The following is an 11,742-nucleotide window of genomic DNA, read 5'->3' as shown; positions in this document are numbered from 1 at the left end:
GAATTCACAGCTTTAATGCACACATTCAGTATCAAAAATAGAACACATTGCAGATTACGTTGTGTACACATTTCACAAATAAATTACAGAAATAAATTACATCTCCGAAGGTAGCAAATCCATGATGCTCATGAGCAGTTTCTCAAATACACAAGAAAGTCATACATTTCTCCTGGACTGTCTCCAACACAGAGACAAATCACTTTCAGTGCAGCCTTTCCATGCATTCTGATGCTGAGAATCCTTTCACATTCATGTTCCATCAGCAATGACAGAAACGCACGGTAAAAAATCTAGTTTCTCTCAATGCAAGACATTACAGATAGCTGTAAAAATACACAATAATACAACATACAAATAAATAATTCAGGATCCCACTACAGATCGGGATCTTTCATAAGCTTGAACAGTTATTTTTTAAATAGCTGTACAAAAAGATGTTCTTTAGGGTTTTTCAGTGTCAAACACTGTGTGATCTGTGTGTTAGAGACTGCTTCCAAAATTTGTATTTCTGAGCTCTAATTAAAACGCAAGTGCTGATTACAGACATTTCAGCTGTGTTTTTACTCTCCCCATGCATATAAAGAAGACAGCAGAGATAAGCAACATGGTCCTGAGGTTTCATCTCATTCAAACTTTAGGCAATCTGCCCACCCAGCTTGGTCTGCAATCGCAGCACATTATAATACTGGCAACTAATTCAGAGAGACTGAGGCTGCAGTCGTGTTCGGTATTTTCTAGAAACTTACGACACACTTCACTTTGACTCGCTTTAGGGGAATTTTAAACAAAGCAAAGCTTGTGTTTCAAAATCCTTTCGCACATAAACAGCCAGCCAGCAACATGTTAAAATAGTTGAAGATCCATCTTCCGGGAGCCGTGGGCGTCTCCTCCTGCACCTCCCGGGAGGAGTCTGGTCTTTCGGTGCGCGGGGCTGTGACCCCACGTCCACCCCGTCTCACGCCCCCTGTCCGGCCGGGACCTCAGAGTTTCGAGGGGGCCCGCAGGGTTAAATGACCTCCGTGTTGAGTTTCTTCTTGGGCTTGGGGGCCGGGGCGTGCAGGATACTGACCTTGCTCTCCTCCTCCGCGGGGGTGAGGGCGGGCTGGCAGCGCCGGGGGGCACAGCGGCCCCGGTCGCCGCGCCGCTGCCAGCGGCTCCTGAGCACGAGGGCGGCGGTCAGGCCCACCACGGCCAGCGTCATGGCGCCGAACACGAGCAGCACGATGAGCTGCACCTCCGTCAGTCTCGAGCCCGGGCGGGTCACCACCTCCTTCACCGAGATCTTCAGCAGGCGCCCGCCGCCGCCGCCCGCCGTGGTCCAGCCGCCGGCGGGCGAGGCGTTCCTGCGCGGGCCCAGGGCGGTGCGGTCCGGACGGGCCTGGGTGACCCACGGGTGGCCCCCCGCCCGGGTCTCCGAGGTCCAGTGTGGCGCTCCGGTCCGGACCTCGGGGCTCGGCCTCCGGAGCCGGACGCCGCACGCTTTGCCGGCGTAGCCGCGCGGGCAGAGGCAGTCGAAGGTGTCGACGCGGTCGTAGCAGCGCCCCCCGTTGAGGCAGGGGCTGCTGGCGCAGTCGTCGATGTTGACGGTGCAGAAGCGGCCCTCGAAGCCCGCCGGGCACTCGCAGGTGAAGCGGTTGGGGCCGTCGCGGCAGGTGGCGCCGTTGGCGCAGGGGCGCATCAGGCAGTCGTCGATGTCCACCTCGCAGCGGGGGCCCGCGAAGCCGGCCAGGCAGCGGCAGGAGAACTCGGCGGCGTGCCCGCCGTCGTCCAGGCACGTCCCCCCGTTCTTGCAGGGCGACCTGGAAGGCAGAGAGAGAGAGCCGCGCTGAGACACAGAGCCCACCTGCCCTACAGAGGACGCTGGGACAGAAAGGCCTGATCTCGGGCTGCCCCTGGAGACGAGCCCACCGAATCCTACGACCGCTCTCTTCTGCTCACTCCCGGTCCACACAGCTGGTCCCGAGCCCGCCGGTGTTTGTTGGAGGGCAATTAAAACGGTCAACGGTAAAGGGAAATCGCACCGCGAGGCTTCACAGAACGAGGCAAGAACCGGCAAATTCAACGCTGGAGACGTAGACGTGGAGGAAACTGCAGCTGGCGGCTCCCCTCTGGACTTCCAGCTGTTCCCCTCTACAGCAGCTGCCCACTCCTCCACCCCACCTGAGTGCCTGCCGGGGGGCCGCTGTGTCGCCCAGGTAGTGCAGGCGGCAGATGGAGGTGGACAGAAGCGGTGAGACCCTGTGGGCTCACCTGGTCCTCTCGCAGGGCCCGATCTTCAGCTGGCAGTGGCGGCCGTGGAAGCCCTCTGGGCAGAAGCAGGTGTACTCCGCGTCCTCGCTGGCAATGCAGGTGGCTCCATTCAAGCAGGGGAGCTGATTGCTGCACACGTAGATGTCTAAGGCAGAGGCAGGTTCACGTTAGGGCTTGGTCACTTGTATCCGCTCTCGGATACGTCACTGAAGAGGTGGGTTTTTTTTACATTTTTAACAGGAATATTTTCAGTACGATTCAGTCAACCTTTTTTTTTTAGATTTTTTTTTTTCACATGAGCTTTATACTCATTTTTTATTCTCATCAGATTAGGGCCGACAGCAGACAGCTGAATTGCCTCTGTCGTCACCCTGCTGCTGTAGAAATCTTTTGTCATCTGGTACTTCATCGGTTTCACTCTTGCTCAGGCGTGTGTATATCTTAATAACAGCTTTTACTAAGGCTGCAGTCGAGCTAAGCCAGGCAGAGTATAGTAGTAATCTGTTTCTATTGTAGTCAATATCGGAGTGAAAAAGCCTCATCAATTTCATGATCCAGCTGCCCCTCCCTCATGATGCGCTGTGATGATTTAGCCAGCGGTTCTCTGCTGTATGAGCTCACTGGGGAACAGCTGCTCTGAGCACGCCCCTGTTGCAGTGGCTCGGTCTCCACTCTTACCTTTATCGCAGAAGCGCCCCGCCCATCCACTCTCACAGGTGCACTGCCAGGGCTGGTGGCAGGAGCCGTGTATGCAGCCTGGCATCTTCACACAGTCCTCACACTGAGGGCCCTCCCAGCCAGGGTCACACCTGCAACACCGAGCCTGTCAGACACACACAACACCCCCTCGACTGACACATAACACACCCCTGACAAACACACACAGCACACTCCTGACTGAGGCCCACAACACCCCCTTGACTGACACACACAACACACTCCTGACTGAGGCCCACAACATCCCCTTGACTCACACACACAACACCCCCCTGACTGACACACACACTTTGTGCCCAGAGTGAGACAATAGTATATTGGAGACCAGACTAGTTCCAGAGATGTGTCTCAACCTAGAAGAATTTGTTTCAGTTTTCCAGAATCTTTTGGCATATGACTTTTTATAATGCAGAAGTTATATGCATGAGTCTTCATAGAAGCAGAAGAAGACTTTGATGTTTTGGAAACTGGGTTTCTTTTTTCTTGTGTGCAGAGGATTTCATACTGATTTACTAGACAAAACCCTTTTGCAGTGCTTGTCTGTGTTTTGGCCATTTGCAACACGAGAAACCAATGATTTCTTGCTTTGGATTTTCTCTTCCTTCTCCATCAGTTCACATCGGAGCTCATGCTCAGTTCAATTCACTTAGCTGGTGTGAAAAACCTGACCCAATTTCCTCTGAAGCAAAGTGCTCCTTGCAGTACCTGCATTTTGACGATAGGGGGCGTTCAATATCAAGAGTAGCATTCTCCGATCGCAGCACTATCGGTATGATCAGCACAATGTCCTGAGTGCCAGTCAGACGCACTGTGCCCGAATGTGGTTTCCTATACATTAACGGAATGCCACTTGCCTATATTATAGTCGGTGGGGACAGAACTGGCTGTTTGTCATGAGCATCCCTTCAGGCAGCACAGTGGAAAAAGTCAAAGCATAGCTGTGTTGCTCTATCGCTCCAGCACCAGCAACGATTAACGAGCATGAAAATAGACCAGTGAGTGTAATTCATTACAGAGGTGATTATTAAATTCATCACAGCATTAAAGAAGACCTCTAGGCAACAGCTAATTCTGTTAGATTAGTACAGACTAATTAGCCAATTGATTGGCCACAGGAAATTGTTGATACGGAGGTAGGCAGGGACTCTTTCATTGAAAGAGGAGTGTAATTAGTTTGTAACATTAAATGAAAGCAGGAGTTTTGGGATGGAAATCCATTTAAATCTATGAAACAAATTATTTTTTATGATGTTTATTTTGAGCTCTGTCCGGATGTTCAATGCTTGGAGAAAAAATGTCAGAGAAGAGGAAAAACATGCAGTAGACTGGGGTGTGTGCCAGGGGTGGGATTGCCTTTAAACCAGGAAATCGACACGCTCTTCAAGCTCCGTATCTCCTCTATATCAAACGTCTGTCTTTCTGCTATCCCTGCCATTGAATAGACCAAAGGCATAGCTCATTAGTGTTACTGATTCAATCTGGTAGACTTAATTAGGACAACACATAATGAAACAGAAGTTAAACAGTGTGTTTTTAAAATTCTGGTACATCCTTAAAATATTTACTAGTTGTAGCTAGTAAATGTTTCAGTTTAGTTCTGGACCTAGGGTGCTGTCTGTGTGGAGTCTATATGTTCTCCTCATGTTCTTGTGGGGTTCCCCCCGGTGCTTCTGTCTCCTCCCACAGCCCCCCCCCCCCCCAAAATAAAATGGTTAATTGGCCGTTATTGTACTTCAGTTTAGAAGCCGGTCCTGTCAAAGTCAAGGTGAAATCAGGACGATAAAGAAGGGAGGGTCCAAACTCCCCCGAGAGTTTAATTCCGGACCCCGCGTTCCCCCACCTGCAGGTTCCAACGCTGTCACAGCGCCCGTGCCCCAGGTTGCAGTGGGATTCGCAGTCCCCGTCTGTAACGCAGCAGAGAGAAGGACAGCAGTTAGCCCCACAGCAGGGGGCAGCATGGAGCAGCAGGCAGTGGGGGGCCCTGCTGGCGCAGCCTCCAGCACAGAACCGCCCCCGAGTTATTCCAGCGCAGCCTGCTGTGTAAACGCGTGTCAGCGCTGTTAGAGGGCTGACCTGCCGGTGACTAGATCCGATCCAGGGGCAAGGAAGTCTCTTGCTTTCGCTTTGCTTACGGCTCCAGGAAACGGAGTAAGCTCCGACTCTGTGGGCTCGTGGGCTCATGAGGGACCAGACCCCTTCACCAACCACACGCACGCACCTCATCCCGACCTGCCCCTCTGCACTCTGCAGGCCAAGCCGGAGTTCCAGTAAGGCAGAGGTCAGGGATCGCCAGGATTTTCAAAGTGTTTTGTGACTCAGAACACAGCAAAACCAGGGGTGCAGCAGTTTCAGAGGGCGCAATGCAGAGAGTTAGAGCATAAGAAAGCCTACAAAACGAGAGGGTAGAGAGAGAGAGAGGTGCCCATCTGGTAGTTCATCACTAACTGATACAAGGGAGGGAGCTGAAGTATCATTTCAACCACATGGCTGGGCAGCTCTCTGTTCCAGACTCTCACCACCAGAGCCTTATTCCCGTGTCACATCCCTGCTCACTGAACTCCACCAGGAGATGGAATGATTGGAACTCCCTGCTAACAGATGAGCAAGAATCTCCAAATCAAACCGGCAATAAATTGCACATCAGTGTGAGCTGTCAGTGAAATTAAAGGTGTGTCTGCAGTAACTCTATGCAACACCTTGGTAATCCTAAAATAATACACATTTAATACAAATAGGGAATTAGGATACTAATGCCTTTCAGCTCATTTCCAAATGAACATGTCTTCATTCTTTTAAACTACAGATCAGACATTTTTCCATTGGCTGTAATGTTAAGGCATTAAGTCACAATGAAGATGTTTGGTAACACAATTCCTACTGCTGCCTTACTGCTCTTAGCTCCTGGGTGCGATTCCAAATGTGGACACCTTCTGGGTGGAGTTCTCGTTGGTGTCAGGGGGCTTTTTCCCAGATGTCCTCGTTTCCTCCCATGCTGGCCAGGGTAATTGGTGTGTCTCACTTGTCCCCATGTGACTGTGTGTGAGGGTCCAGTTACGCACCTGCCCTGAGAGTGTAAGCTTGTGCCTTGTGTTTCTGGGACAGGATCAGCGTTGCTGCAAGTCTTATCACAAATAACTGGCTTTCTGTCAGTGGATGGATGGAATGAATGTTGTATAGATATTATGAGAATAAAATAATATTAAGAGTATAAAAATAAAAAATAACATTATGCATCTTTGGAAACAAACATTGCTATTTTACATGTCCATCAACTTGCAGGACTGCAGTGAATTAAAAAATAGCTGTAGAGCACCTGACTAGGACAAAGCACGACTGTGAGGTATTTCTTGTCTGACATGCAGTTCCATCCCTGGATGACACTGAACTTCTGGTGGGTCCTGGGACTGGGTTTCCACCCGTACCTTTCGATTACTATCAGATGACATTTCCCTTTGCAGATTTAAATGGATTCAGTGGATCAGGATAATCAATGCCCTAGTGTAAATGATCAGCTTAGTGTGGTAACAATTCAGAAGGGCTCACGTCTGCCACTCCCCGGTGCGCTTAGTAGATTGGAGAAGGTTGGGGGTAGAGACCCTTGAAGATCGTGAGGAGGTACAGTATGGTGCTCATCTCTTCCAATGCCTTCTTTGGGAAGGTGGGTTTCCAAGTTATTCTGCAGCGGCTTTCTACAGTTCCGAGAAAGCCGTGAGGATGTGAGAATTCCTTTATTAAAGAGCGCTGCATTGTGAATGCACACCTCTATAAATAAACACCAGTCATTTCCGAGAGAAATCAATTAGGAAGTGGCGCTCTCTGATCTTGTCGCAGGAGAGCACACGCTGTGTGCAGTGCGGTTTGCAGGCAGTCTGTCAGGAGCAGGGACAGCCCCCGTTGGCCCAGAGCAGCTGGTTAACACCATGTTACAGCTTAAAGCTGCTTGCTTAATTGGTCCTGACAAGCTGCCAGAATGCAATGCTATAGACTGATTCATAATCTTGTGAAAACATTATTCTCTGCTTCACACTGGGCGCATACTGGCTTTGAAATGGGAAATTAGGCTCTTTGTTTCATTTTCTTCATTTAAAATCGATTAAAGTGCATTGAATGAGACATCTCTGAAAGTGTTATATTTTGGCAAAGAATATGCACAGTCCAAGACAATCTGTTGTCTTTTTTAGCAGGTTTTTTTTTACTAAGTAGCACCACTTAAAACAGAAAAGGTTTTTGTCTGATGCGTTCCTGGGTTGTGCTTCATAGTTGAATAGAGGGGCCGGGCAGCACATAGCTGCTGATGACAGATATTGTCGAGGGGTTCCAGCGAAGGAGGTGAGGAATGCGCAGTGATCATGTCACCACCCGTATGGGCTCTGCCCTGACAGTCCTGGAATTCCACATTTCTTCCTGGTTCTGGCCTTGACACAGGAGTTCCTGTTTTCCACCAAAGTTATCTGGTCAGGGCAGCACAGCTAGACCATCTGGAAAGCTCGCAGCAATGTCTTTTCCATGGCAGAGTCAAGTGTAAGATCACACGAGGTGAATATGTGTGTGATGTTGGATGAGTTACAGTGGCCTCTGTGCGTATATATGTATATGGATCCAGTTCATAGTGGTTCAGGTTTTGTTCAAAATGTCCATTTTTAATTTTTAAAGATGTTATAAGCTGTTAAGGAAGTGTTTTTCTATATACTTTTGCAGAAACTGAGCAGTGTACAATGTGAAGCAACTCTAAGTAATCTTATGGCTGTTCATTTGGATCTGGAATGTCAGTTTAAAAAGGACTGGAGCTGAGCTTTTTGGTCATCCGGAAACAAAAATCTTTGATTGGCCTGGAGAAGCTGCTGAGGACTGTGAAGCAGGAAGGCACGGCGGAGCAGTGCTGGGTTCACTTCCGGACCCGAGGTTCTCCCTGTGTTCTCATGGGTTTCCTCCAGGTGCTCTGGTTTCCTCCCACGATCCAAAGACATGCTGTACTGGTGGATTAACTGGGTTCCTGGTGTGAGTGTGTGCGTGTTCGTGTCTGCCCTGCAAAGGACGGGCGTCCTGTCCAGGGCGTACCCTGCCTGCTGGGCTAGTCTCCAGCTCCCCCGCAGCCCTGCACTGGAGAAGGCAGTCAGAAAATGGATGGATTGTAAAGCAAAGGGAAATAAACCATTACAGTGCCCCGCTCTAAATCAGCTTGGAAAATGTGTGGTGCGCATCTGAAAGGAATATTAGCAATGGCAGGAGAATACAAGCTCCTGGGGGATGCAGGAGACGGAGAAAGCAATGGGATGCAGAGAAGGCCTGAGTTCAATAGAGACCACTTTGTATTCACTTGTGTGATCGATTCAGGAAGTCATCACTGTTCACCATTCTGACTGGGGAATCCTGTGTAGTTCTTCAGTGTCCAATAATCGCACCTCAGATTCTTGGTTTTAAATGTACTTCTAATTAGTTTCCCCTCGTGCCCTCTGGTACCTGTATCTTTATCGATACCTTTGGGTTTCGAATTTTGCGAAACCCCCTGCTTTGCAAGGCAGCAACGCCAACCACAGCGCCGCAGTGCCAGCCTGCTGCTTGTACCACCTTACCTTATTATCAGCACCAAGAGGCGTGTGGTGCTCTTGACTTGTACTCTTAAGCAGCAGTACTTAAATGAAATGAGTATCCCTGGGGCTTCGCTATGTTCCACTGGCTGTGTAAATCAGAATTCCTGAAGGGAGTTTATTGGAGCGTCTCCGCGGATACAGTAAATCCCTGGATCCCGGAAGACCGTAGTGAAAGGAAGAGGCTCGGGCTTTCTTTCCAGTCCTCCAGCTAGTCGGAGACGCTGCAGCGTTCTAGCCATGGGGTCCTAGCCACACAGCTCCACAAACCGGAGGCTCGTCCCTGAGTCCCAGAGATTTCCCAGGATTTGCAGTACCCCTCTGGATAAGTATATTTGCCCTACCGGTGCGTGTGTGTACGTATTGCACCTGAATTGCAATAACATTTCCTTAAACGCTAATATTTTCATCAAACCCCCCCACAAAGATATTAAACTGGAACCCCCCGATCCCGCAGGCATGGCAACGTCAGTGATAAGGCTAGAGCTACCTCTGGGATGCTGAGCTCCACATCCCCGGCCCCCGGTCCAGCATCTCCGTTTCTCAGAGCCCCCGGCTGCTCTGCTCTCCAGCCACGCTGACTATTTTCATGTTAAAACCAGAGGGATCTAATTTTACACCCTGCGCCCTCTGCCTGGGAAACTCGATCTCCCAGGCCCTCAGCCGCCCAGTGCCAGCATGCTGGTGCCAGTGATAAATGTGGTTTCGGTTTCCTCAGCCCTGATCCCAGGCAGCCAGGACCCAACGGTTAGCTGCTCTCTCGGGGAAGTGTGCGGTGTGTGTGTGTGTGTTCGAGCGTGTGTGAGCATGTGTGTGTGTGAGTGTATGTGTTCGAGCGTGTGTGAGCATGTGTGTGTGTGAGTGTGTGAATGTGTGTGTGTGAGCGAGTGTGTGAGTGTATATGAGTGTGTGTGTGTGTGTGAGTGTGTGTGTGGTTGTGAGTGTGTGTGTTCGAGCGTGTGTGAGCATGTGTGTGTGTGAGTGTGTGAATGTGTGTGTGTGAGCGAGTGTGTGAATGTGAGTGTGTGTGAGTGTGAGTGTGTTCGAGCCTGTGTGAGCATGTATGTGTGTGAGTGTATGTGTGAGCAAGTGTGTGTGAGTGTGAACGTGTGTGAATGTGTGTGTGTGAGTGTGTGTGTGAGCGAGTGTGTGTGTGAGTGTGTGAATGTGTGTGTGTGAGCGAGTGTGTGAATGTGAGTGTGTGTGAGTGTGTGTGTGAGTGTATGAGTGTGTGTGTGAGCATGTGAATGTGTGTGTGTGAGTGTGTGTGTGTGTGTGTGAGTGTGTTCGAGCGTGTGTGAGCGTGTGTGTGTGAGTGTATGTGTGAGCAAGTGTGTGTGAGTGTGAACGTGTGTGAATGTGTGTGTGTGAGTGTGAGTGTGTGTGTGAGCGAGTGTGTGAATGTGAGTGTGTGTGAGTGTGAGTGTGTTCGAGCCTGTGTGAGCATGTATGTGTGTGAGTGTATGTGTGAGCAAGTGTGTGTGAGTGTGAACGTGTGTGAATGTGTGTGTGTGAGTGTGTGTGTGAGCGAGTGTGTGTGTGAGTGTGTGAATGTGTGTGTGTGAGCGAGTGTGTGAATGTGAGTGTGTGTGAGTGTGTGTGTGAGTGTATGAGTGTGTGTGTGAGCATGTGAATGTGTGTGTGTGAGTGTGTGTGTGAGCGAGTGTGTGTGTGAGCATGTGAATGTGTGTGTGTGAGTGTGTGTGTGTGAGTGTGTTCGAGCGTGTGTGAGCATGTGTGTGTGTGAGTGTATGTGTGAGCAAGTGTGTGTGAGTGTGAACGTGTGTGAACGTGTGTGAATGTGTGTGTGAGTGTGAGTGTGAGTGTGGTTGTGCTACACAGGGAAGACGACAGAGGGCCCAGGACCGAGAGCGAGGGACGGAGGTGGTAAAAGAAACTGTAACGGGATCTCTATGAAATTAAGAATCATTAAATTTCACCATCCGCTCAGCTGCTTGCACCACTAAAAAAATATTTAGCCAAGAAAGTCAAGATGAGATGCAGCACCTTAATCCAGGACTGCGACTGCTGCTAGGCGTGAGTGCGGAAGGCCGGGGGGAGGGGGCGCCCCCGCAGCCTGACTCTCTCCCCCTCCATGCTGACTGCAGCACTGGCCTGGCATGGAGGTTTAGTCCCATACTGTGGGCGCCGTACGTCAATCAGAGAAATTGGCACTAATCCGTGTATGTATAAGTGTTGGCACCCTCCATAGACAATAACTTTTTTATGTTATTCACTAATTTACTAAGAGCTACACTTACTTGGCAATGATATCTCTGTTCTGATTAGCGAACACACTTTGCTAGTAGGCTGTAGATAATGTATCATATCAATTGAATTTACTACTACAGGGGGGCCGGTACTCTGCAGCTCAACAGATGGAGTTCTCTATGGTTTGCCCATGTCTATATGCAGTTTGAACTGCGTCTATACATACTGTACCCCAGGGGTCATTAGGGTACTTAGCCCTGCAGTAAATGGGGTCTCAAGCACAATACAAATAAGCGCCCACACAGCTTTCAGTCCTACCTTGCCCGGCACATTTCGGAGTCAGCAGCCAGACGCTCAAGAGCAGCACGTGGAGACCGAATCTGTGAAGCATGATCGTGGGAGCAGGCAGCACAGCACTGTTTCTGAAACAAAGGGATGTTAAATGTTCATGTCATTTTAAAGATAAAAATCAGAGCCAGTCCAGCCTCATACACCACCTGGTTATAAAGCTTTTTCATTTGTGTAAATGTCACGGAAGGCCAGGCTCAATAGAAGGATTGTTCCCACTCTACAGAATAGCCATTTGGGTCGATTGCAGCTGTCTAGAAGTGAGAAATAACCATTTAGTCCAGCCCAGCTGAGAACGTAGCCAGAGAGAAAATAATGACCAAAAGCACCAGGATCTATTCAAACAAAACCCAGGGCTTTTTGTCTGTTGAGCTGTCCAGAGTGCGGTACCTCTCCCGCAGACCAGTACACGCGCCAAGCATCGCAAACAAGCCGAGGGAGCTCAAACAGAGTAACTGTATCGCCCCACAGGGAACAGAAACACGTTAATAATTCAACAGAGACATGAAAGTTTTAGATGGACATTTCCAACTATTAACTTTCAAAGGTAAATTCATTCTTTGTGCTTTACGTATTTTTTAAAATGTCCTTATGAACTTAATCGAACTTCAATCACCTTCTTCCT

At 49.5% G+C, this 11,742-nt stretch overlaps 1 protein-coding gene across 1 annotated transcript; it reads right to left on the bottom strand.

Moving 5' to 3' along the window:
* On the bottom strand, positions 1-11,160 carry dlk2 (delta like non-canonical Notch ligand 2). Its single transcript, XM_088933739.1, has 5 exons — positions 11,088-11,160; positions 4,811-4,874; positions 2,932-3,062; positions 2,254-2,398; positions 1-1,802 (listed from the first exon to the last, which is right to left on the bottom strand). The coding sequence occupies exons 1-5, from the start codon at positions 11,158-11,160 to the stop codon at positions 1,010-1,012; spliced, it is 1,206 nt and encodes a 401-aa protein (XP_088789865.1). The 3' UTR covers positions 1-1,009.
* Positions 11,161-11,742: the final 582 nt, after the last annotated feature.

The sequence above is a fragment of the Atractosteus spatula genome, chromosome 15 (assembly GCF_055471065.1).
Source record: "Atractosteus spatula isolate fAtrSpa1 chromosome 15, fAtrSpa1.hap1, whole genome shotgun sequence".
In the NCBI taxonomy this organism is placed as follows: Eukaryota; Metazoa; Chordata; class Actinopteri; order Semionotiformes; family Lepisosteidae; genus Atractosteus; species Atractosteus spatula.
The sequence above is the reverse complement of the archived record's forward strand: the minus strand, read 5'-3'. Positions and strand labels throughout refer to the sequence as shown.